At 40.0% G+C, this 27,882-nt stretch overlaps 1 protein-coding gene across 2 annotated transcripts in view; it reads left to right on the forward strand.

The window, feature by feature from the left end:
- The first annotated feature begins 8,407 nt into the window (after positions 1-8,407).
- LEMD3 (LEM domain containing 3) overlaps positions 8,408-27,882 on the forward strand; it is a 96,456-nt gene continuing 76,981 nt past the window's right edge. Inside the window, exons 1-2 of one of the 2 annotated variants that reach the window (XM_070755626.1) lie at positions 8,408-8,468; positions 8,822-10,473. In XM_070755626.1, coding sequence (XP_070611727.1) covers positions 8,964-10,473 — 1,510 coding nt within the window. In that variant the 5' untranslated portion in view covers positions 8,408-8,468; positions 8,822-8,963. Of the gene's footprint in view, positions 10,474-27,882 lie in introns of both variants that reach the window. The other variant, XM_070755625.1, reaches the window with a different exon arrangement.

Genomic DNA, 27,882 nt, shown 5'->3' on the forward strand with positions numbered 1-27,882 from the left:
TTCATATATTTAGCTGAGTCACTGATAACTGATCAATATATGCATTGATCAGTCCACTGACAAATGCTGAGCCTGGAGATTCCCCTATACCAGGGGTAGGCAAAGTTGGCTCTTCTATGACATGTGGACTTCAACTCCCAGAATTCCTGAGCTAGCATGATTGGCTCAAGAATTCTGGGAGTTGAAGTCCTTAAGTCATAGAAGAGCCAACTTTGCCTACCCCCGCCCTATACCAATTTCTTTAAAATTAGAACCTATAGATTCCTCATCTTCAAATTTAAATGTTTCATGAAGCATGCAGACCCCTCAGATTATAGTTAAGAGGCTGAACAGCCTACATTTTTCAATGACTCACCCATAAGGAGGAAGAGTAAGTCCAAATCCGATCGAACACTTGTAAGAGCTTTTATTAAGACCTACAAAGTGGTGCTCAAGGCAGCAAGATGCGCGTACCATGCCGCCTTGATTGCATCAGAGGAATCCCGTCCGGCCGCTCTGTTTAGGGTGACCCGCTCCCTTCTAAATCAGGGGGGAGTTGGGGAGCCCTTGCAGGGCAGTGCTGAGGAATTTAACTTGTTTTTCGCTGATAAAGTCGCTCGGATCCAGGCGGACCTTGACTCCAATTACACAGCAGTATCGGCTGACAATGAGTCAGTCGAGGTGACTGGGGCTAAACGTCTTTCCATCTGTCTGGTGGGAGTTTGACTTGGTGACACCTGATGAAGTGGACAAAGCCATTAGAGCTGTGAGTTCCGCCACCTGTTTACTGGATCCGTGTCCCTCTTGGTTGGTTTCGGCCAGCCGAGAGGTGACACAGAGCTGGGTCCAGGAGATTGTCAACGCTTCCTTGGGGAGGGGGTCCTTTCCGGCTCCTTATAAGGAGGCACTTGTGCGCCCCCTCCTCAAGAATCCTTCCCTGGACCCAGCCGTGCTTAATAACTACCGTCCAGTCTCCAACCTTCCCTTTGTGGGGAAGGTTGTTGAGGAGGTGGTGGCGCTCCAACTCCAGCGGTCCTTGGAAGAAGCCAATTATCTAGGTGCTCAACAGTCTGGATTCAGGCCTGGCTACAGCACGGAAACTGCTTTGGTCGCGTTGATGGATGATCTCTGGCGGTCCCGGGACTTGTCCTCTGTCCTGATGCTTCTTGACCTCTCAGCGGCTTTCAATACCATTGACCATGGTATCCTTCTGCGCCGGCTGGAGGGGCTGGGAGTGGGTGGCAATGTTCTCCAGTGGTTCTCCTCCTATCTCTCCGGTCGGTCGCAATCGATGTTAGTGGGGGGTCAGAGGTCGACCTCTCGGTCTCTCCTTTGTGGGGTGCCTCAGGGGTCGGTCCTCTCCCCCCTGCTATTCAATATCTACATGAAACCGCCAGGCATGGGGGAGTTGAGACACCTTTCCCCCAGGCTTCTTATATTTTATGTTTGGTATGTATGTGTTGTTTGGTTTTAAATACGATAGGGTTTTTATATGCTTCTTTTTGAATATTAGATTTGTTTCGCTATAATATTGTTTTTTATCATTGTTGTGAGCCACCCCGAGTCTTCGGAGAGGGGCGGCATACAAATCTAATAAATTATTATTATTATTTTTATTATTTTAAATACCAAATAAATCCAAGAGCTTAGAGTATCTGCTATCAGTGTAACCTGCACATGTTCAATTTACTAACAATTTTTATATGTTAGTCTGTTATTTAGGATATGATATTGTGCATATTTATGCAAATTTTAAAGTGATTTCTGTTGTGACGGGATCTATTCTACTTGTTTAGGCTTGTAGCTTTTATATTTTGCTTGCTAATATGAATGAGTAGTTATAAGCTATTATTTTTATTCCTAGTATAACTGTCAGTTTGAAATGGTTCTTGGTATATAAAATACTACTTATATAGGATTTGGGAATATATTAACAACTGTAATCCTCAAACACTTGTGATTCTAAAGCTTGCCACTAATATATAGTCCATTTTTATAACCAATTTTCATAATTCCCATAATTTTCTTATATCCTGAAGGTGCCTATAATGTATTGCAGAACAACAATCTTATTTTACAAGCTAAAGTTGCAAAGCCAGAGCTGCAAATGCTGCAACAATGGTGCCCATACGTCTGCCCAACATATGGCAGAACATTTTGTGCCCTTATAAGCCTTACTAGCCACCTGCAGATACATCGTGGACCCACAACATGTTAGATGTCAAGGTCCTCTTCAAATATGATGGATGAACATCATCACAAGCTAAATAAAAAAGCCAAAATAAAGTTATCAATGTTATAACACAACAAGAATCCTCTTTTTAATGTGCAGTTTGTTTCTGGCAATTATGCTTCAAGAGCTTAGGTGAAAAAACATACTTTTAGCACATCTTTTACAAACAATATCATAGTTGGGCTGCTTCTCCTAAAACATTGCACTGAGGAATTGAAAGCAAGTCACCCCAGCTGATCTTAGGACTCAGATTGGTGGTAGTGACAGCAATTACACTTTGAATATTATACTGCTTGTAACTTTATACAAATATTTCCAACTTTTATTAACTAGATCAATACCTGTAATTTACACTATCCTACTGTATTTGTTAGAACCAAATAATTTTCTTGCCATTTTATAAAATAGATATTTTTATAAAATATCTTGCTATTTTATCAAATAGATATTTGCAAAGACTCCAGAATCCTATTCAGTTCTTCTACTGTTCATCACAATTGTGTCACTGAATTACTTATTAACTATTATTTATACAATTTGTATGCTACTCATTGTGCCAATAAAGTGACTTTGGGTGGGTTACAAAATGGTAAAAAAGCTAAGTATGAAAACAGTTAAAATTAATAAGATTTAAATAAGAATTGATAATGAGAACTGATAATGCCCAATAGGCATTCTGATATTCCCTTTATTAATGATCATCAGCTAAGAAACAGCTTCTAACAAATATAATCTATGATCAGTGGTTCTGGAGAAGTTCTCAGTAAAAGGTGATTAATGTCAAAATTGGGGAAAACTCTAAAGATGGGTGTTAACAATTAACGGGACCAAAATCTCAGGGATATAAAGTGCATGTATGCCATCAGAATTTTCACCTTTTTATAAGGAATTGAGGTCCACCATGATGCAGCAAATACTACTTGTATCATAACGTTTAGCTAAAGGATAGAACATAAAAATATAGATACTTGGTTGAATGTATATAAAATTACTTAGCTCTGAGCAAACTGAAAGCTGAAAATGTCTTCATCCTGAAATATGTATTTATGTAAACGAGTATTTAAACTCATTAAAGTTTCCTCATGTTAAGTATCGTACTTTTGTTAAAATTATACCTTGTTCAAACTTGTTATAAAGCATCTCTTTGCTAACTAGATTTAAGGGAGAATGAACTGGTGCCAAACAAATCTGTGATTGAATACTTTCCTTCTTTTACTAATTTTAAGCTCTTAAAAATGATACAAAAGTCTTGGCTTGCCTTAATGTACAGTACAGTATTTGTTTTCAGGCTTCCTTTAAAGAGAGTATGTAGTTTGGCTCTTTCTTTGGCCTATTTAACAAAACATTTCCTCTAGACCAAGACATTTAATGAGTTTCATTGATTGCAAATCAATTGTATAAGATAATGGAAAAGGTTTTAGCTTTCAGCTTTGATAGATAGGACTTTCTAGATAAAAGCGTAAGAGAAATTTATATTCATCCTCCAGATATGATACTGAATGTGACTCACAATTATGCTATACAGTACTATAAAATAATACCATATTAAGTGGGATGAAGGCAAACAAGGACTATTGCAATAGCCTGCTTAGATAGACTCATACATTTCTTTTCCCTCTCCCAAACCATTATTAGCTCTGTCAGAATTGTATTTGTTATTTGTGATATTATTGGTTGCATTTGATAGTTTGTAATTATTACTATGTAAAGCAGGATACAAATAATTAAAAATAAATAATTCAGAGGGAAGGGACTGAAAAAGTTCTACCTCTTGTCACAGCTTACCAAAGTAGAGCTGTTAAGTGCATATCTTTCTGCTCACTTTATTTAGTTTAAGCAGGCTGGCTACAAACATCAGAGATTTATTAATGTTTCCTTTTACTTCTGAAAAATGTCGAAGGACAGTATAGGATTCAGAGGCAAGAAAATGAACAAGGCAACTTGAACATTAGGGCTTCCGTCATTCAAGAGTATGGTTGATTAAATATTTATTGAGAAAAGAATATTTATTAAGGAACAATTAAATTATGTCCTGCCCAATGTTTCATCATTCCTAGTTCTGGATAATTGGTTTCCTCCAAAAAGCCCTATTCTCAGACATTGCTGTTTAAGGCGTTTGCTAACAGATGGCAAATTAGAAATGGATCAAAGTATCCATTAAGCTAAGAATCAAGGTTTATTCATTCATTCATTGGATTTCTAGGTTGCCCTTCTCCAGCAGACTCAGGGCAGCTAGATATATTTCTTTAAAAATATTCTTTACTATATAATAATTAATTTCCAGAATTTCCCAGTCACCAGTGCTGACTGGGTATCTTGGAAGCCCAAGTCTATATATCAAATTTTACAACGTTGAGAAACACTGCATTAATTTTTAATTTTTGAGTCAACGATGAGCCCATGATTTATTGGCTATCACAATACTATGACTACATTCCTCACCTTTCCCCTTGCTTCAGATACAGAATGAATACACTGCAGGCTTCCATTTTACATACAACAGCAACTTTTTTTTCACAGCAACGTCTGCCAACTGAAGGAAAGGAACAGATGCTAAAGTATGCTAACCAATACCCCAGAGCTTCTAGCACAGTCCTTTTTAAGTCTCCTTGAAATAATTGTCATGTCTCGGAGAACCCCAACATAAAATATATTTTTAAAATTCAAAAACTTCACATAACAATTAATTTCTAACCTACACAACCCACACGTTACAATGTTTACAACAACAGCATAGCAGCATCTGAGTTGTGGCATTAATAAATATAATCACTGCAAGAGCTAGCACTGCAGTGTATGATGGTTAAAAAGAATTTTCTTTCAATCACCTGTGTCACAGAACACTAATCCTAGTTGCTAGTGCATCATAATTACTATCTAGTGACAATGCCACTGAGGCATTATTTTTCATTTATTGGAGATGGCATGTAGGTTGCACATTCATCCTTATGGATCATTCTGCAGGTTCTGAATCTGTCAGCTGTGGTATGTTGGGTAGGTTCTGTGCAGTTCAAATTTTGGGTATCATTTTCTCCCTTTATTGGTACCATTTTATAGTGGTTCTCTTCCCTAGGACTGTTTTCAGCGGTTGGTTGAAGGGGAAGAGGTTGCTCTCTATGCCTTTCCTTTGTGTTGCAGGATGTAATCTCTCCTCTTATTCAACAGTTGCATCGGGGGGGGGGGGGGTCTCAAACTCAATTTACCCGGGGGCCGCTAGAGGTAGAGGCTGGTCCACATCAGGTTTTCCACAAGAAAAACTCTTACAAAAACATTCCAATGTTATCAAATGTCTTTATTTTTTCATCTTATTTTGTGTTAAAAAATAAAAATAAATTAACAAATTCATAAGAAAAAAAATAAATCAGTAATAAATAAATAAAATGAAAATGATGATGATGATAATAATAATAATAATAATAATAATACAGCAGAGATAGAAGACTGAAGAAACCACATATAGTTGCTGACTAGAGAAATGTAATTATTACTATTCAGATTCAAATGTCTGTATTAACAGTTCTTTAACATTTAACTTTCTGAACATGAATGAAACATTGAACATAAACTCTTGCATAGCCAAGCCACATTTGGCTTAAGGGAGGAAGCAGTTGAGACCCTCAGTAGGGCTTGAAAATGCTCATCAGTAAGTCTGGACCTGTACTTGGAATTTATTGAAGTTCAAGGTAGATAAGAGCTTTCCGCACAAGTATGTGCTCCCAAAAAGGCACATGGTCTGCTTGAACATTCGGGAAAGCTCAGGGAAGCTGGGGAGCAATTCTCTCAAAAATTGCCCAAGCTTGTCTGCTTTTCCACTCACCTCCCTGAACTTGGCTTTGAGTTCAGAGTTGCACTGCAGTCAATAAGCTCCATTTGAAGCACAGGAGGGGCATCTTGCACATCAAAGGAGAAGGGGTGCACAAAAATTTGAAATGTGGCTCTGTGTGTCTTGAAGTCTGCAAATCTGTGCTTTAAGCCCCTGGATCTGATTTGGTTGATGCATTTCACAATGAAAGACATCACATTGTCAAACTGGGCATTTGCTGCAAAGGGCCTGCTGATGGATAATGCAGTGCAGAGCAAGGGCCTTCTCCACACCTTCCTCTTCCAGGTTTTTTTTTGAACAAGTGCCACCAGTTCATTTTTCCTTCCTGTCATTGATGGCGTTCCATCAGTTGTTATTCCAACAAACCTCCTCCAAGGCAAACTGGCATTCTCAATGGCATCACACAGTTGGTGAAATATCTCCTGAGCAGTGGTCTGGCCATGCCATGCATTGCAATCACTGTAAGCAACTCCTCTATGACTTCAAAATTGTCATCAACACCACGGACACGAGCTGTGCAGTGTCGGTGATGTCTGTGGTCTCATCAAGAGCGACTGAGTATACACTGAAACATTTTGCTTTCTCACACAGTTGATCATAAATGTCACTTGACAGGTCAGAAAAGCGCTCTGCTACGGTGTTGGCAGAAAGGCTGATGTTGCTAAACTGACCTTTCTTTTCTGGACAGACAATACTTGCAGCCTGTAATATGCACTTTTTTAAACAAATTCACCTTCTTTGAATGGCTGTCTTGCTTTAGCAATCATCTCACTAACCATGTAGCTAGCTTCAACTGCTGCATTATTCCTTTTCTTGCTTTCTTTAAGAAATCTTGTTGCCTCAGTAGATATGTTTTAAGATTAGCAACCCAGTTTGCTCTCACCTCCCTGGTATTTTGCATATTCCTCAGCATGTCTAGTTGTGTAATGATGTTTCAAATTGTATTCTTTGTGCACCACAACTTTCTCTGTGCAAATAAGACACATTGGGATGCCCGTGCTCAGCAAAGAAATATTGCACTTCTCACTTTTCCTGAAATTGTCTGTGCTCATCACCAACCTTTCTCTTCACTGCAGTTTTGAAAAAGACATGTTTGGGACTATGTAATGTATAATTCCACTTGGTGTCACTGTTTCAGTGTTTAGCCAATAAAGCATCTTTTCTGCTTTTTTTCCTATCCCATTGAGTAGCAATTTCCGTCTTCGCCTCCACTTCTGAGCACAGGGTAATGGCGGAAGTTTGCAATAAGCCCGGCTGATGTCCTGCCTTTGAGAGCAATATACCCCACCGTGATTGGTAGGTTCATTCAGCTCCACACACAACACTGAAAAGTGCCATTCGTATCAAACTCAGGCCGCACTAACATTAAACTTTGATATTGAGGTGAGGGCCGCAAGCTATTGTCCCGAGGGCCATAGTTGGCCTGTGGGCCGCGAGCTTCAGACCCTTGAGTTACATAAAAGCAGTGGGTGAGGTCATTGTCAGTCTGAGATCCTATATCACAAATATTCTGTTTTTACCCAATTTTATTTTTTGACTCCAAACTAGGTTAACCCTAACTTCATCTAGTGTACCAATTGTGCTCTATCCTAAATTGAGAAGCCCTTCAGTAGTCACTCATGCTCTAATCACCTCAGCTCAATTATTGCCATATTATCCACAAGAAACTATTCCTGAAGACCACCCAGAAACTTCATTGTCCAGAAAAATATTCTTTTTTGCAATTTTTTGATGCAACAGAGAAACATTTATAATCTGACATTAGATCCAAGATGTAATAGTATGCCTTTTTTTAACGAAAAATGATTGTGTTTAGGAATATTTGGTTGCAGAAATTCTCTATTTATAGTCACTGACAAAACTTTTTTGCCGGAACAATTGCATAGCTGAACACTTTGATTCCACCTGCCTAATAATACCATTACACAATCGGTTTCCCAGATCATCCTTTCATAACCTCCATGAATTGGGTGTGCAACTGCTTTTCTTCGCTTTGTTAACTAGTATCAGGTGGGAATTACAACCCTTGAAGTGCCACTCGAGCTGAGCTTATTTCAGTAAGTAAAGGACCCTCTTCGCATAGGTTTCCAATTCCTAGCAATCTCCGATCAGCATTTAAATTTACTTTGTCCCTTTATATTTGCCACGCCTGAAGTTCGAATTAAAACGTCGCAAATAAACTACGCACTAGATTCAAAGAATCAATCCATTTCATTTGTTCCGATGGAGTGCGAAAGCCGTTAAGAAAGCAAAGTGAACCTGAAAGGGTGTGCTCCGGTATTAATAACTAAACCCGTGCCACTTTTTCCTCCCCTCCCCTTGCTTTGGGTGGGCCTAGGCCACGACCTAGTGCGCACGCGTCAGTTCCAGCCGGCGGAGATCAAAGAGATATGGAAAATGGAAGGTTCCGGCAGCTATTACTACGTGGCTTCAGTAGATAACAAAATATGCATGGCGAATGAAAAATGAGGAAATCTGCCTTTTCTTTTAAAAAAATAGTAAAAAATGGATAGATTGAAAACTTTCTCTTCGACTACTTTTGAAGCAATGTTTTTTTTACTATGACGAAGTTCCCACTCTGCAGTTCAAACAAATTGAATGTCCGCTATTAGTAATTTGAATGTCAATCAAAAATTCAAGAAGCAAAGCATCCTATCGTTATATTTAGCTATGATGGCTGTTATGATGCATTTAAAATCACGCTAATTATGTTGGGAGGAGAAAGCTTTAATCCTGTGCGATGGGCAATCCACATTTCTTCATACATTGTTCTTATGCATTTGCAGCCCCCAATATGGCGGTAATTGCCAACTGCTGTAGTGGAGCCAGAATTCTAGTCGGAGAACTATTAAGACTATATCCCCTGGGCGGGGACAAGACCTCGGCGCGTGGGTAGGAAGCAGCCACGGCGGGTATTGGAGGAGCAAAATGGCGGCGGCCACTGCCGCGCAGCTCACCGATGAGGAGCTTTTCTCTGAACTGAAGCGACTCGGTTTCTCACCGGGACCAGTGACGGAGAGCACCAGGCCAGTCTACATAAAAAAACTAAAGAAGCTGCGAGAGGAAGAGCGGACATCTGGGGCCCGCGGCGCCAACAAGACCCGGAACAGTAACAACAATACACCGGGGGGAGGCGGCGGCGGCTTGGGAGCTCGGTTGGGTAGCCCCGACTTCTCGTCTTTGTCTGGAGTAATTGGCGAGGGTGGCGTCCGGGCCCGCGCGAGTCCTTTCGGCGGCAGCGGCAAAGTCCTACTGGGCTTTAGTTCTGACGAATCGGATGTGGAGGCCAGTCCCAGGGGCCAAATTGGCGCCGTTGTCAGCCGGAGGGGACGGGGTTCAACCTCACGTCGGGACCCGAGGCCTGCAGACGCGTCGGTCGCCGCCTGTCTCAATCATAGTGCCTTAGGAGAGGCGCCGGCTCGTAGGAAGCCCAATGCCTGGTGGGGAGCGATGGCTAGAGGGGCGACGGTCACGGCGGGGACTTGGGAGCAGACGGAGGGCGGGAAAGCGACCGGAGACGAGGAAGACGCCCAGAAAGAAGAGGCCGAGCCGAGGAGGGAGCGATGCAAGAGCCGAGCAGTGAACGGGAACAGGCTGCTCACCCCCGGCAGCGCAAATATGAGGGACAAGTATTCAGACTCGGAGGAAGAGGACGAAGTCGCGGCTACCCAGCAGGGGCTAAAGGAGCAGTCCCTTACTCGCTACTATGCCTGCAGGAAGAATTTTTGTAAATCGGCCAGCCTCTTCTCCGTCCGCAGAGGTGTTGCAGCCGGCGATGGCTTGCTGGAGGCGGGTCAAGGGCAAGGCTCTGTGGTTGGCGGTGGTTTGGCGGGGGATGTCAGGTCCGCCGGCGGCAGTAAAAACGCCGAAAGAGCGGACAGGCGAGAGGACGACGACGAGGAGGAAGAAGAAATACTATCAGCCAGAAGAGATGGCGATTATCTGGGCTCGAATCCACTTAGCCCCCGTTACCGCGGCAGTTTTTCCAAGAAAGCCCATCAACTGTTATTGCCGCCATTGTTACCTGACATAGATGATAGCAAAATAACTGATCCCTTAAGCAGTAGTCGGAAACCAGCCAACAATCATATTCTCCCTGATGCAATCGGGGGCTACAATATTGAACCAAGCATTTACAGTGCTACTAGCAGCCTGGCTTCTGGTGCTAGAAGCTCAGCATCCACTAGAATCAATCATTCCAATCATACAGGTTCCAATCATACATATTTGAAAAATTCTTACAACCCAAAGCTTTCGGAACCTGAAGAGGATCTATTGCAGCAGTTTAAGAGAGAAGAAATATCCACAACAGGAAGTTTCAGTGCTCATTATTTGTCGATGTTCCTCTTAACTGCTGCATGTTTGTTCTTTCTGATGTTGGGATTCACTTACCTGAGAATGAGAGGCTCTGGAATAGCTGAGAATATGCGAATTGAGAGTAAGTATTAGGATGGAGAGCAGTAGTTCCTTGCAGTGTTATCTGCCATTTTAGTAAATATGTGCTAAATGTTAATTGAGAATCCTATTTGTATCCAAGTTATATATGTTATTATACTGATGTTGACCTTTTAAAAGTGTATACACACTATTATTGGCAACCTTCAGTCTTGAAAAACTATGGTATCATGCTCTGGAAGGAGTTCCTAGAACAGCATCTAGTGTGGCTAAAATTAATTTATACATATATGTACATACATACATACATATGTCCATACATGTGATCCAAAGATTATGACTTTTTGACATGCAAAATATATTGGTTAATGTCGTTTTATTTTATTTGTAAGAGTTGCAATATTTTAATTTATAAATGTATGAATGAATTATATAGTATACATGTTTACATTGCAGTTGTATAATCAAAATGCCCAAAATCCTTGTACTCCTTATGTAGAATGCATAAAATGATCTAGAAGCTAATAAGTTAATTCCTCTGACAATTCTATATCCTTTGAAGTGCATTTTCATATTCATTTTGATCACTAGTTACATAGGTTTGATTTTATTTGAAGGGTTTTAACAATGGAAGTTCTTAAGCAAAATGAATAATTAACTTAAAGCAATATTTATATGTGTTTTGAATAAAACATAGTTGACTTCAGTATATCTGAGCAGAAAAGGAACTTTATACAGTGTTTTCCTTTTTCCACTCAAGACAAAATTATTTCTCAAGAGAATTCTTTTTTAAAAAAATATTTTTTATTGATTTGCATAGACAAACATGACACACATAACATATAACATGTAGCCGCCCCGAGTCTTCGGAGAGGGGCGGCATACAAATCTAAGTAATAAATAAAATAAATAAATAACACAGTGGAGCTACAGTCGCTTTGTTCAAGATAGAAGTCATCTTTGTATTAAAGAAGAAAAAAAAGGAAAAATCTTTGTTTAACAACATCTATAAAGTGTGTAAAAGTATCAATTATAACATAGTAAGTAAAGGAAAAAACACATCTAAAAATTTATAAAAACATATAGAAATTCTTAAATTATGACTTAGATTAAACTAGAATAAAGAAGATAAGAGAAGAAAAAAAGGAATTTACATTTATATTGTAAATAATCACCATCTAATACAATAAGACTACTAGTTTCAGATATATTTAAAGTAGTATAACAACAAGGTTATCCCTTTTTCTTTATTTCCCACCAAATGTATACCTTTTGCCATACATCATAGAATTCTGATTCTTCTTGAATCAGAATTATCATGTCAAGCTGGGCACATTCTAAAGCTTTTTAAATATGTCTGTTTCCTTTGGAATCTCAAATTCCTTCCATTTTTTAGCAAAGGCTATCCTAGCTGCTACTAATATATGAACTATTAAATAATATATATCTTTTTTATATTTCTTATTTGATATACCTAGTAAGAAAAATTCTGGTGTTTTCTTGATTTCTTGCTGGGTTATTTCTCTTAAACATTTTTCTATTAGGTTCCAATATTCTTTTGCTTTTGGGCATGTCCACCAAGTATGATAATAGGTACCTATTTCTATTTTGCATTTCCAACAATTAGGTGACTTAGTTTGAAAAATTTTTGCAATTCTGTTTGGCGGCAAGTGCCATCTATAAAACATCTTAATTTGATTTTCTGAAGTTGACTTAGTTATTTTCCAATTATATGTCCATACCTTTTCCCAGGTATTTACTGGTAAGTCTATCTCTTTATTTAAATTTCTATGCCAACTAATCATGTTGTCCTTTATTGTCCATTCTATATTTTTGCAATTAATTACAAATTTATATGTTTTTCCAATCAATTTTCTTTGGTTTGGTGTTAATAATTTCCCTAAGATATTGTTGTCTTTTCTAAAAATATATGTTATTTTATCTTTGTAAAACCTGGACTTAATCTGGGCATATTGCCACCAATCTATAACAATACCTGACTCCAACAGGTCCTGATTTGTTTTTAAATTCCACTGATTATCTACTATATCCTTGTATTTCCAAATCTTACCCTCTTGTATTAGGTTTGGGTGGCTTATGGCCTCGATGGGAGATATCCATTCTGGCAGAACTAAAAAATAATCTTTCTTTATATCAATCCAGACATCTATAAGTGCTTTCCTGATTACAGTAATACCTCATGATACGAACTTAATTGGTGCAAGGAGGAGGTTCGTAAGACGAAAGGTTCGTAAGACGAAACATTGTTTCCCATAGGAAACAATGTAAAGTCAATTAATCCGTGCAACCCAAAACCCCCCCGCAAAAAACGGCTCTCGGCGACTGCTGGGAAGCTGCGCGGCTGTTTTAAAAGGTGACAGCCGGCCTGGGGGGCTTGCCAGCACCCCCCTGAACCCGGGGGGGTGCTGGCAAGCCCCCCAGGCCGGCTGCGACCTTTTAAAACACCCGCGCCGCTTCCCAGCTGTCTCCCGAAGCCGAACGCGGAAGTTCGGCTTTAGCGTTCGGCTTCAGGAGACAACTGGGAAGCGGCGCGGCTGTTTTAAAAGGTCGCAGCCGGCCTGGGGGGCTTCCCAGCAACCTCCCGAACCGAACCCGGGGTTCAGCAAAATTTTGCCTCTTCTTATGAACTTTGTTCGAGTTACGAACCGGCGTTCGGGAGGCTTCTGGGAAGCCCCGCCGCCCGGCTGTCACCTTTTAAAACAGCCACGCGTCTTCCCAGCAGTCTCCAAACGTCGGTTCGTAACTCGAAAAAAGTTCGTAAGAAGAGGCAAAATTTTTTTGAACCCCGGGTTCGTATCACGAATTGTTCGTAAGACGAGGGGTTCGTATCTTGAGGTACCACTGTATATGTCTCTTAAAGTAGGAATGTGTTCTATATTTTTCATACCCTACAAAAGCATGCCAGCCCAACATTAAGTCGTGACCTTCTAGATTTAATAATCTTCTGTTTTGTAGGGTAAGCCACTCTTTAATCCAAGTTAAGGATGCAGCTTGATAGTACAGCTTCCAGTTCAGGAAGGCTAGGCCTCCTCTTTTATATCTTCTAATGCACACTGCTTTATTCTAGGTTTTTTATCTTGCCATATGAATTTTTTTTGTTATTCTCATTAATTCTTTAAAACATTATTTTCATGGGTTTATCAGAATTACTTGAAATAAAAACAGAACTTTGGGTAGAATATTCATTTTAATTGTAGAAATTCTACCTAACAATGATAATTGCAGGTTATTCCAAGTTACTAAGTCATTTTTAATTTGCTTTAACAATTTATTATAATTATCTTCTTTTAATGACATGGATTTTGCTGATATCCAAATACCTAAATATTTTATTTTCTTGGTTGTTTGATTTTATTTCTAATTGCTTTATCTTTATTGGCATACAAATCCAATAAATAATAAATAATAATAAAATCTGTCATATTTTTAGTTAATATTTGTGTCTTATTTTTATTGATTCTCAAGCCAGCTATTTTCCCATATTCTTCTAAAGAGTCTATTAACTTTGAAATAGAAATTATTGGATCTTCTAATATGAAGACAATGTCATCCGCAAAGGCTTGTAATTTATATATAGAAACATAGAAACATAGAAGTCTGACGGCAGAAAAAGACCTCCTGGTCCATCTAGTCTGCCCTTATACTATTTTCTGTATTTTATCTTAGGATGGATATGTGTTTATCCCAGGCATGTTTAAATTCAGTTACTGTGGATTTAGCTACCACGTCTGCTGGAAGTTTGTTCCAAGGATCTACTACTCTTTCAGTAAAATAATATTTTCTCATGTTGCTTTTGATCTTTTCCCCAACTAACTTCAGATTATGTCCCCTTGTTCTTGTGTTCACTTTCCTATTAAAAACACTTCCCTCCTGGACCTTATTTAACCCTTTAATATATTTAAATGTTTCGATCATGTCCCCCCTTTTCCTTCTGTCCTCCAGACTATACAGATTGAGTTCATTAAGTCTTTCTTGATACGTTTTATGCTTAAGACTTTCCACCATTCTTGTAGCCCGTCTTTGGACCCGTTCAATTTTGTCAATATCTTTTTGTAGGTGAGGTCTCCAGAACTGAACACAGTATTCCAAATGTGGTCTCACCAGCATTCTATATAGCGGGATCATAATCTCCCTCTTCCTGCTTGTTATACCTCTAGCTATGCAGCCAAGCATCCTACTTGCTTTCCCTACCGCCTGTCTGCACTGTTCACCCATTTTGAGACTGTCAGAAATCACTACCCCTAAATCCTTTTCTTCTGAAGTATTTGCTAACACAGAACTGCCAATACAATACTCAGATTGAGGATTCCTTTTCCCCAAGTGCATTATTTTACATTTGGAAACATTAAACTGCAGTTTCCATTGCTTTGACCATTTATCTAGTAAAGCTAAATCATTTACCATATTACAGACCCCTCCAGGAATATCAACCCTATTGCACACTTTAGAGTCATCGGCAAATAGGCAAACCTTCCCTACCAAACCTTCCCCTATGTCACTCACAAACATATTAAAAAGAATAGGACCCTGAACAGACTCTTGTGGCACACCGCTTGTAACCTGACTCTGCTCAGAATACTCGCCGTTAACAATAACTCTCTGATGTCTACGCTTCAGCCAGCTGCAAATCCATTGAACTATCCAGGGATTAAGTCCAATCTTCACTAATTTATCTATCAGCTCTTTATGTTTCTTTTTTAATTTCTAAGCCTTTAATATTTTTGTCTTTTCTTACCTTTGTCAATAAAGTTTCTAGTGTTAAGATAAATAATAATGGGGAAATAGGGCAGCCTTGTCTAACTCCTCTTTGTATCTCAAACCTTTCTGTTTGGTCATTATTAAAAATAATTTTGGCTGTTTGGGTAGAATATATAGCATCAATTATGTTGAAAAATTTAGTTCCAAAATTCATTTTATTAAGTTGTAATTTTATAAAAGTCCAGTCAACATTGTCAAATGCTTTTTTTGCGTCTAAAAATATTAGTGCCATTTGCTTTTCTGGATGTTGTTCATAATATTCTAATGTATTTATGATTGTCCTCAAGTTATTTTTAATCTGTCTATTTGGGAAAAAAACGTTTTGATCTTCGTGTATTATTCCAATCATGATATTTTTTAATCTGTAAGCAAAAATTGAAGCAAAAATTTTATAATCCACATTCAGTAATGAAATTAGTCTGTAATTTTGTATTTTTTCTTTTTCTGTATCAGGTTTGTGTATTAAGGTTATTAGGGCTTCTGACCATGTTTTACAAATTTTACCATCTAAGATTATATTGTTAAAAATCTCTAACATGTTTGTTATAAGTACAGTAATACCTCATGATACGAACTTAATTGGTGCAAGGAGGAGGTTCGTAAGACGAAAGGTTCGTAAGACGAAACATTGTTTCCCATAGGAAACAATGTAAAGTCAATTAATCCGTCCAACCAAACCCCCCCCCCCCCCCGCAAAAAACCGGCTTTCGGCGACTGCTGGGAAGCGGCGTGGCTGTTTTAAAAGGTGACAGCCGGCCTGGGGGGCTTGCCAGCAACCGGGGTTCAGCAAAATTTTGCCTCTTCTTACGAACTTTGTTCGAGTTACGAACCGGCGTTCGGGAGGCTTCTGGGAAGCCCCGCCGCCCGGCTGTCACCTTTTAAAACAGCCACGCGGCTTCCCAGCAGTCTCCGAACGCCGGTTCGTAACTCGAAAAAAGTTCGTAAGAAGAGGCAAATTTTTTCTGAACCCCGGGTTCGTATCACGAGTTGTTCGTAAGACGAGGGGTTCGTATCTTGAGGTACCACTGTATATTACATAGAAACATAGAAACATAGAAGTCTGACGGCAGAAAAAGACCTCATGGTCCATCTAGTCTGCCCTTATACTATTTTCTGTATTTTATCTTAGGATGGATATATGTTTATCCCAGCCATGTTTAAATTCAGTTATTGTGGATTTATCTACCACGTCTGCTGGAAGTTTGTTCCAAGGATCTACTACTCTTTCAGTAAAATAATGTTTTCTCATGTTGCTTTTGATCTTTCCCCCAACTAACTTCATATTGTGTCCCCTTGTTCTTGTGTTCACTTTCCTATTAAAAACACTTCCCTCCTGGACCTTATTTAACCCTATAATATATTTAAATGTTTCGATCGTGTCCCCCCTTTTCCTTCTGTCTTCCAGACTATACAGATTGAGTTCATTAAGTCTTTCCTGATACGTTTTATGCTTAAGACCTTCCACCATTCTTGTAGCCCGTCTTTGGACCCGTTCAGTTTTGTCAATATCTTTTTGTAGGTGAGGTCTCCAGAACTGAACACAGTATTCCAAATGTGGTCTCACCAGCGCTCTATATAAGGGGATCACAATCTCCCTCTTCCTGCTTGTTATACCTCTAGCTATGCAGCCAAGCATCCTACTTGCTTTTCCTACAGCCCGACTACACGGCTCACCCATTTTGAGACTGTCTGAAATCACTACCCCTAAATCCTTCTCTTCTGAAGTTTTTGCTAACACAGAACTGCCAATGCAATACTCAGATTGAGGATTCCTTTTCCCCAAGTGCATTATTTTACATTTGGAAACATTAAACTGCAGTTTCCATTGCTTTGACCATTTATCTAGTAAAGCTAAATCATTTACCATATTACAGACCCCTCCAGGAATATCAACCCTATTGCACACTTTAGAGTCATCGGCAAATAGGCAAACCTTCCCTACCAAACCTTCCCCTATGTCACTCACAAACATATTAAAAAGAATAGGACCCAGAACAGACCCTTGTGGCACACCGCTTGTAACCTGTCTCTGCTCAGAATACTCGCCATTAACAATAACTCTCTGATGTCTATGTTTCAGCCAGCTTGAAATCCACTGAACTATCCAGGGATTAAGTCCAATCTTCACTAATTTATCTATCAGCTCTTTATGTGAAACCGTATCAAAGGTTTTGCTGAAGTCCAGATAGGCAATATCCACGGCACCACCTTGATCCAACACCTTTGTGACATAGTCAAAGAAATCAATGAGATTAGTCTGACATGATTTGCCTTCAGTAAAGCCATGCTGATTTGGGTCCAATAAGTTATTGTTTTTTAGGTGCTGATTTATCCTCTTTTTGAGTAGAGTCTCCATCATTTTAACTATAACTGATGTCAAGCTAACTGGCCTATAGTTACCAGCTTCTTCTCTACTTCCCTTCTTGTGGATAGGCACAGCACTGGCCATTCTCCAATCCTCAGGAACATCTGTTAACAGGGATTGGTTAAACAAATCAGTCAGGGGGGTAGCAATGACAGATCTGAGTTCTTTAAGAACTCTGGGGTGGATGCCATCTGGACCCATTGCCTTATTTATCTATAATCGTTCAAGTTCTTCTAAGACATTGGCTTCTAAGATCACTGGAGCTGAATCCGTACAGCTGGAAGCAATGCTATAGCCCTCTATAGTATTATTTTGTAAGGTGTCTTTTGAGAAAACTGAACAGAAGTAGCTATTGAAATGGTCAGCGATCTCCTTATTCCCATCAACGCATGTATTATTCCCGGTACTAAGCTTCGTGATGCTGCAGTTTTTCTTCTTCCTATCACTAATATATCTGAAGAAGGTTTTATCCCCCTTCTTTACAGATTTGGCAATTTCTTCTTCTTTTGAGGCTTTAGCAGCATGTATTATCTGTTTCGCCTCCTTCTGTTTCATTTTATACACCTCTCTATCAGCTATACTTCCAGACTCTTTATACCTCCTATAGGCAGCCTTTTTTTCATTGACTATAGCCCTTACATCATTACTGAACCATAGCGGTTTCTTCTTCCTTTTACCTTTAGTTATTTGCCTTACATACAGTCCTGTGGCTTCTTTTTGGTATAAGTTTTTGTAAAATTCTAACGCTATCTCATTTTTTTCAACGGTTCCATGTCTAAGTATGCCTTTACTATCTTCTATTTTTTTCATTATTCTAGCCTCTTTTTGATTCCTTAATTTGTATGCTAGCCATCGACCTGGTTTGTTAGCATATTCAAAGTATTCCTGTTTAGCCTGTTTAATTTTTTCTGCTAACTGTTCTTGTTCTATTAAATTTATTTTATGTTTAACTAACTCCCTTTTCTTTTTATTCTCGTCTTCGCCCTGACTACTTTGTGATGATACTTTTAAAGTTTTTAATTCTGCCTCTAATTTTTGAAGTTGGTTTTTTTTTCTCTTTATTCTTTTTTGCGGTATATGATATTGTCAGGCCACGAACATATGCTTTGGTTGTATCCCATAAATTTTGTGATGAAGTGTCTGTATTATTATTTAAGTTTGAAAAAAAATTATAATTCTTTTTCTATCTAATCTTTATATTGGGGATCTCGTAAAATATTTCTATTCATTCGCCCGTGCCTCTGTTTTTTGTTTCTCTTCCAAGTAATTGTTAGTGGGTTATGGTCTGCCCAATTGTTTGTTTCAATTTCGATATTTAAAACTTATTCAGAAATCTGAGTTGAAATCCAAATTTTGTGTGGATTTGAATAAAAAGTATATTGCTTATTTGTAGGGTGACGATCTTGCCATATATCTTGCAATGTTAATTCTGAAGTCAGTTTCTAGAATGTTGTTTGGTAAGATTGTTTTCTTTTTCTTGTCTTTCTTTTTACCTGAATAATCCATTTGACTATTAGCTATTGCGTTGAAATCTCCAATTATAATCATATTTTCAATAGATAGCTCTAATATTTTTTCATGTAATTCTTTATAAAATATTTTTTGGGTTTCATTTGGGGCGTAGATCGATATAATGAGAGATCCTGTTTCTAAATTTACTTGCAAAATTGAAATTCTGCCATCATTATCACTATAAAGTTGTTTAACCTTAATCATTTCATCAATATAAACAGCTATCCCTCTTCTTTTTTTCTTTTTTTTCCGGCTAGACTGGTGAACAAGTTACCTAATTTTGTATTGTGTAGTAATTCTTTGTTTGAATTTTTAATATGAATTCCTTGTAAAATAACAATTTGCACTCTTTGTTTTTTAAGTTTAGAAAATATCTGTTTTCTTTTTCTTGGGTGGTTCAATCCGTTTACGTTTACGGAAAATTTTTTGACATCTGAGTACATTTTTATTTATAGTACTGTATTCTTTTGCTTCTTGAGGTTCTCGAAGTCTAGTACTTAGCACCAATTCTTGTTGTGGTTGTGATTGTGATTGTTTTTCCTTAGCTTCTTGGGCCTCTTCCTCCCCCTTGGAGGTTGCCCCCCTATCCTCCCCTCCTGCTCTGGTTTCTCTGTAGGATAAATCATGTTTAAACAGGCCGGATTGTTCATAAAAGACTCTGGCTTCGTCTACAGTCTCTAATTTTACTCTAGATTTTTGCCAGTAAAAAGAAACGCCTTCTGGGATCAGCCAACGAAAAATTATTTTTTCTTTAATTAAAATTCTTGTTAAGTAAAATTCCCTCTGGAAAAAAAAATACTTAAAGTCAGTTTTCAATAATGTCCAAAAAGTTCTTAAATTGTTCTTCTCGTGATTGGGACAAAACAGTTCAGCCTTATTATTTTGTCTTGTTGAGTCAATGTCCAAATCAAAAGTAAGTTAAAATTAAATCAATACCCAAATTTCATTTAATATTTCAGATCCAAAGTTAGAATAACTAAAGTGCCCTTATTGCTCCAAAAAAAGAGGAAAAAGACAGGTTTTAATCCAATTAATCCAATTAGAAAATCCAAATGATTCAAATGGTAATCCAAATTAAAAAAAAACAGGTAAAATCCAAAATAAGTTCTATGCAGATTTTAATTTGACAAGGTTTTTCAACAGGAGAAGAGGAAAACAAAATAATCCAAGAAAAATAAAGTTGTAATCCTAACTGAGGTTCTATTAAGATAGTAGAAAAAAAAAGATTTAGCAAAACCGAGACCATATTCAATGTCTTTGTCTTTATGAAATGCTAATCCTCCATCTTGTATGTTATTTAACTGCTCCTAGGGCTGCAAGCACACCAAAAGTAAGTAAAAAAAACCAACCAGTTGTTTTAGGCCTAGAAAATAAAGATCAATTTAAAAATAATTCTTATCCCCTCGGTTGCAGTATGTTAGGTGACCTTCCAGGAATACAATTGAGGAGTAGATTTAAAATAATTTCGAGCTGATGCTCTATTGCAAACTCTATGGTTATGTGAGCTGGCAAATTTCTTTACTTCTTCTTCTTCCCCTTATTTCAATTTATTATTTCTGTGCCTCAGTTTTATTTGTGGGAATAAAAATTGCTTTACCTTCGTTCTTCTCTGTACTCCTTTGGACTTCTACAGTACTTTTTCTTCTTCCTCTTGCGTGGAGGTGCCACTATGGCCGGGCGGCGGTGGTGTCCAGCCCCTGGATCTTTGCTCCTGGCGCTACAGGGCGATCCTACACCTGGGGGCAGCGGCGAATACCCCCTCCGGTGCATGGAAGCCCCCTGTTCAGGATCGGACTCTCCGGGTCCGATCGGATCACTAGATCGCGACCACCAAGGCAAAAACGGAGGTCTGGGGACGGAGCTCCATCTCCAGCCTCACAGCCACCGGAAGTCCTCCTCTAGACAGTTCTTACAATTGTATATTAATGTTCTAATTCTTGATTTTAAAAATATTAGTTTGCCTTTGGTTTTTCACCATGTGTTTTGCTTTATTATTTCAAGTTTTTAAATGTTGCTTCCTGATAAGGAAAACGCCTTGCTTCATTTTTAAATTTATGATTAGTATAGTGGAAAGATTACTTAAAAGGGAAACCACAGTTTTTAATTTGCTGTTTAAGTGTTCAGGTACATAATTATTTCAAGAGATGAAATTATATTTGAATTTTGCATTGCTATCAGTGCTCACTTTAAATTATTATATATATCTTTTCTTAATCTAGAATTGTCTGTCTGAAGTATTTGGCTTTGTAATGTAATTGTAGAACTATTTGAATCTCTGTCTAGTTCAACTGTGTCAGTTGAGACATGAAAAAATTGTCTAGCACAATAATAGATATTTACTACTTTCATTCATGGGCTCTCCTCTTTTGCACTTCTTTTCTTCTGTCTGCATTTGAACTTATTTGTTTCAAAATGAAATTTCCCCATATCACTACCTCCTTTTTCCTTCTTCCTTACTCTTATCTTGTGCTAGTATTACCTTCCTGTTTGACGAATTATTCTTTGTCCACTGGCAGTTTCCCAGACTGTTTTAATATTCTTTTTCATGATTTCTTGAAAGAAACATTATTGGATTCCTTTTTAACTTACTGTGCTCTTCTCTACTTTATCCAGAGATCTTAGTTGCTCTTCACATATGATTTGTTATATTCATAATAATTAATATTTATAGTTTCCATAGTATTTAGTTTTATATTTTATATACATTAATCTTTTTACTGTTTTAACTTTTAATATTTTAATAATTAACACATTTACTCAATATTAATTTAGTATAAATTTTTAGAATACTTAAATTTTGATATCGCTAGTATTAATCATTAAGGGTTGCTATTAATGTTTTTAGAATTTAACTTTTAACTAATTTATGGTTTTTTAAAAAATGATGGATGATTGGGGTGGGTGGTGTAATTCTTGTGATATGAATGAGTGGGGTGGGTGCGATGGTATGTATGGGAATAACGGAGATAGTACGAATGTAGAACTTAGCCTACCTGGCGGTAGATATACAGGAGGGATGGGGATAGCTATCTCTGGGGTGACAGAGGGCCAGAATATTCCGGTCTTGCTGGGGAGTGGTAGATATGTCGGGAGTCACAGGGTGAGCCGTTCTGGAAGAAAAAGAGATCGCTGCCTAAAAGCGATCCCTTGTTCCAGTTCTGTGAGCTCAACCCGGGGTCCTGGTGACGAGTGCAATCCGGGCCCTGGGCTCAAGCTGCTGCTGCTCAATGCCAGATCGGTCGTAAACAAAGCTCTCCTTATACGGGATCTGATCCTGGATGAGGAGGCCGATTTGGCATGTTTGACTGAAACCTGGCTGGGCCCAGAGGGAGGAGTTCCTCTCTCGGAAATATGCACAGCCAGGTTTCAGGTATGGCATCAGCCTCAACCCCAGGGAAGGGGGGGGGAGGAGTGGCTATTGTAACCAAGAACAACCTTCGCCTGCATAGACTCATTGCTCCTGAGATTGCGGGTTGTGAGTCACTCCTTGTGAAGTTGGACTTAGGGGTTCAGGTGGGCTTGTTACTCACGTACCTGCCACCCAGCTGCGTGTCAACAGCCCTCCCTGTGCTGCTCGAAGAGGTGGCCGGGTTGGCGGTGGAGTTCCCCAGACTCATTGCCCTGGGGGACTTCAACCTGCCGTCACTCGGCGGTTCGTCTGGATTAGCACAGGAGTTCATAGCCACCATGACAGCCATGGACCTGACTCAAGTAGTTCAGGGTCCGACTCACGAGGGGGGACACACAACCGACATGATATTCCTCTCAGAGCAATTGAGTAATGGTCTGAGACTAAGGGCCTTAGAAGCATTGCCTTTGTCATGGTCAGACCATTTTCTACTGCGGCTTGATTTTCTGGCTCCAATCCTCCCCCGCAGGGAGGCGGAACCAATTAGGAGGTTCCGCCGCAGATGCCTGATGGACCCTGAGGGCTTTCAAAGGGCGCTTGGGGTTTACCAGATTCACTCGTCCACAGCTCGGCAGAGTCTCTTGTTGAGGACTAGAACAAGGCTGCAGCGGAGGCTCTTGACCGAATTGTGCCATTGCGACCTCTGTGGCACTAGACCCCCTAGAGCTCCATGGTTCAACGAGGAGCTCCGGGAGTTGAAATGCCAAAAGAGACGTCTAGAGAAGTGATGGAGGAAGAGTAAGTCCGAATCCGATCGAACACTTTTAAGAGCTTCTATTAAGATTTACAAAGTGGCGCTCAAGGCAGCAAGATGCGCGTACCATGCTGCCTTGATTGCATCAGAGGAATCCCGCCCGGCCGCTCTGTTTAGGGTGACCCACTCCCTTCTAAATCGGGGGAGTTAGGGAGCCCTTGCAGGGCAGTGCCGAGGAATTTAACTCGTTTCTCGCTGATAAAGTCGTTTGGATCCGGGTGGACCTCGACTTCAATTGCATAGCAGTATCGGCTGACAACGAGTCAGTCGAGGTGACTGGGGCTAAACATCTTTGCCCATCTGGGAGGAATTTGACTTGGTGACACCTGATGAAGTGGACAATGCCATTGGAGCTGTGAGTTCCGCCACCTGTTTACTGGATCCGTGTCCCTCTTGGTTGGTTTCAGCCAGCCAAGAGATGACACAGAGCTGGGTCCAGGAGATTGTCAACGCCTCCTTTGGGAGGGGGTCCATTCCGGCTCCTTATAAGTAGGCACTTGTGCGCCCCCTCCTCAAGAAGCCTTCCCTGGACCCAGCCATGCTTAATAACTACCGTCCAGTCTCCAACCTTCCCTTTATGGGGAAGGTTGTTGAGAAGGTGGTGGCGCTCCAACTCCAGCAGTCCTTGAAAGAAGCCAATTATCTAGGTCCTCGACAGTCTGGATTCAGGCCCGGCTACAGCACGGGAACTGCTTTGGTCGTGTTGATGGATGATCTCTCGTGGGCCTGGGATAGGAGCTTGTCCTCTGTCCTGGTGCTTCTTGACCTCTCAGCGGCTTTCGATACCATCGACCATGGTATCCTTCTGCGCCCGCTGGAGGGGCTGGGAGTGGGAGGCACTGTTCTCTAGTGGTTCTCCTCCTACCTCTCTGGTCAGTCACAGTCGGTGTTAGTGGGCGGTCAGAGGTCGACCTCTAGGTCTCTCCCTTGTGGGGTGCCTCAGAGATCGGTCCTCTCCCCCCTGCTATTTAACATCTACATGAAACCGCTGGGTGAGATCATCCAAGGGCATGGGGTGAGGTATCATCAATATGCCGATGATACCCAGTTATACATCTCCACCCCATGTCCAGTCAACGAAGCAGTGGAAGTGATGTGCCAATGCCTGGAGGCTGTTGGGGCCTGGATGGGTGTCAACAAGCTCAAACCAACCCAGACAAGACGGAGTGGCTGTGGGTCTTGCCTCCCAAGGACAATTCCATCTGTCCGTCCATTACCCTGGGGGGGGGGGGCGGGAACTATTGACCCCCTCAGAGAGGGTTCGCAAGCTGGGCGTCCTCGATCCACAGCTAACATTGGAACATCATCTTTCAGCTGTGGCGAGGAGGGTGTTTGCCCAGGTTCGCCTGGTGCACCAGTTGCGGCCTTATTTGGACAGGGAGTCATTGCTCACAGTCGCTCATGCCGTCATCACCTCGAGGTTCGATTACTGCAACGCTCTCTACATGGGGCTAACTTTGAAAAGTGTTCGGAAACTTCAGATCATGCAGACCGTGGCTGCGAGGGCCATTGTGGGGCTTTCCAGATTCGCCCACGTTTCTACAACACTCCATGCATTGGCTGCCGATCAGTTTCCGGTCACAATTCAAAGTGTTGGTTATGACCTTTAAAGCCCTACATGGTATTGGACCAGAGTACCTCCGGAACCGCCTGCTACCAGACGAATCCCAGCGACCGATAAGGTCCCACAGAGTTGGCCTTCTCTGGGTCCCGTCGACTAAACAATGTCGTTTGGCGGGCCCCAGGGGAAGAACCTTCTCTGTGGTGGCCCCGGCCCTCTGGAACCAACTCCCCCCAGAGATTAGAACTGCCCTCACCCTCCTTGTCTTTCGTAAACTACTCAAGACCCACCTATATCGCCAGGCATGGGGGAGTTGAGACACCTTGACCCAGGTTTTTTTTATATTTTATTTTTGGTATGTATGTGTTGTTTGGTTTTAAATACGATAGGGTTTTATATGCTTCTTTTTAATATTAGATTTGTTTTGCTGTAATATTGTTTTTATTATTGTTCTGAGCCGCCCCGAGTCTTCGGAAAGGGGCGGCATAAAATCTAATAAATTATTTATTATTATTATTATTATTATTATTATTATTATTATTATCATCATCATCATCATCATCATCATTATCATCATCATCATCATCTTCTAGCGGCCTTCTCCTGTCATGTTAGTCATGGGTTGGACCAAGTCATTTAACTGAAAGCAGTTTTTCAAGTTCATAGTGAGGTTCTGGTAGCAGAGACCAGACACCTTATAATGGCCCTAATCCTTTTAGATTTGACTCACTTAAGAATCAGATATTGATACCTTGATCTTTGTGAACAATTGGCTAAGCACTTGATTATTTTGTCTTTGTCTTCCCATTTTTATTTTTTGCAGTTCTAGGTGGAGGATTAGATCCCAAGAATTTTACCTTGTAATGGGTATTCCATAAGGATCAATCTTGGTTGCTATTTCAATTATTTTTTATACTCTTGATTGTCCTGATTCATGATAAGGATTTTCAATCTCACTCGTACACTGAGACTGTAAAACTGTTCCCTTATGATCAACCATGATGGACTATTTCACTTTGGTGCTCTCTTATCATCTCCAGTTGATTATGGAAAATATAGTGATTGTTGTCTTTCAACTCTTCCCATTCTTTGCCGTGTCCTCAATTTGTCTCCAGAACTTCTGGATTGTTTAGTTTGTTTTAATTGAGATCTTGATTAACAATCAGCTGACAATAAAAGAATAACCAACGGAACAAAATCTTCCGTACATATTCTTAGCATCACCATCCTCAAAGTGGTCTATTCCAGAATCTCCAAGGTTTAGGGGAAAAATCAGTTTTTTAAAAAAGAGGTAGGTAATGTGAACAGTATGCTAATCTCCAGAAAGATGCTATTTTAAGAAGCAGGTAAAGCATCAGGGAAGGTCATTTTCCTGGATCCCATTAGATGACATTTTATCAGTGGTAGGACTCAAAACTAGCTAATCATATATAGCAGTGATGGCGAACCTCTTTTTCCTCGGGTGCTGAAGGAACGTGGGCACGTGCTATCGCACATGCGCGAGCAGCCACTCCCATAATTCAATGCCTGGGGAGGGCGAAAACAGCTTCCTCTGCCCCCCAGAGGCCCTCTGGAGGCCGAAAATGACCTGTTTCCCAACTTCTGGTAGGTCCAGTAGGCTCGTGTTTCGCCCTCCCCAGGCTCTAAAGGCTTCCCTGGAGCCGGGGGAGAGTTAAAATGCCCTCCCGCATCCACCCGGAGCTTCTTTGGAGGCCTAAAACATCCTCCCAGAGCCTCTTTGCGAGCCAAAAATCAGCTGGCCAGCACACACAAGCATGTTGGAGCTGAGCTCGGACAACAGCTTGTGTGCCAGCAGATATGGTTCCTTGTGGCCCCTCTGGCACCTGTGCTATAGGTTCACCATCACTGGGGCATAATAAGTTATTCAGTAGCTAGGCGCTATACCATGTAAAGCTTTATACATTATAACCAGCATCCTGATGTTAGATGGTAACCACTGTAACTCATATAGCAGTGGTACGGTATATTGCCATAAATGTAGTCTTCATTTATTAATTGTACAGTATTTGGGAAGAACTACTCAATTGCTAAATGACAGTAAAGTGAAAATCATACCTTGATCATGTCTGATATACATCAATTCCATCAGTTTTGTTAAGCAAATCATTGTGACCATTAAGTGTCATGTCTTGTCAAAATGGTGACTTTCTCCTGGCTTTCTTATTGACTTTGTCAGAAGTTAGCTGTGAAAGCTGCAGAAGGTGGACACGTGACCAGAAGAATGCTGCAACAGCTGCAAATTGGACTGGTTGTAATGTCCCTATTTATTAACATTGCAGTGGGACTGCTAATGCTGCAATATTTTTATCATTTGTCACTTTTGAGTGGTTTTCAAGGCAGTCCCATTTATAGACATTGAAGCAACCTGACCATGAGGAAGGCTTTAGTGCCAGAATAAGCATAACTAATGAAAAAGATGTTCCTTTACTAGGCCTTTCTAGAATCCAGGAAGATTGCTGGATAGAGTCCCAATTCTAGAATAGTTCAGAATTAAAGATGAAAGTCCACCAAGATTGGGAAGGCTAGGTTAGCATGGCAGGAATTTAAAGTTCCTTCCCTTTCAGGCACTGGGACAAGACTTTAATTGCACTCCTCTCTATAAACCAGCTTTGTTTTATATTTTATTGGGCAAAGTTTTCTTTTCCCTTTTCCAAGATCACAGAAGATTCAGGAACTTGCCCCGTCAATACTAAATTGACCCCTCCTTTCCTTTGACACAATGAGAGTCTGATGACCTTTATAGGTGCTTCAAATATTATTTATTTGGCTAGTAGGTTAATGCGTGGCTTGGTTATTTCATTGCTTGTCATAATGATAATGTTCAGATAAGTATTTGTGCGATGAAGTATTATAGGACATTTTTAAACATGTTTTTGTTGAAAATGTTTTATTGATTAGCTAATATAAATAATTGGAAAACATAATTATCGTGTTTCCTTTTTGATTTGTATTGAGTCTTGGTAAAAGTGCATAATAAATTATTACTAAACAAGATTTTTAACTGTAGGCTAGACTGAGAAAATAAAAATATCCTGGAAGAAGGCAGTAGCA

Source organism: Erythrolamprus reginae, chromosome 6 (genome assembly GCF_031021105.1).
Source record: "Erythrolamprus reginae isolate rEryReg1 chromosome 6, rEryReg1.hap1, whole genome shotgun sequence".
NCBI lineage: Eukaryota > Metazoa > Chordata > Lepidosauria > Squamata > Dipsadidae > Erythrolamprus > Erythrolamprus reginae.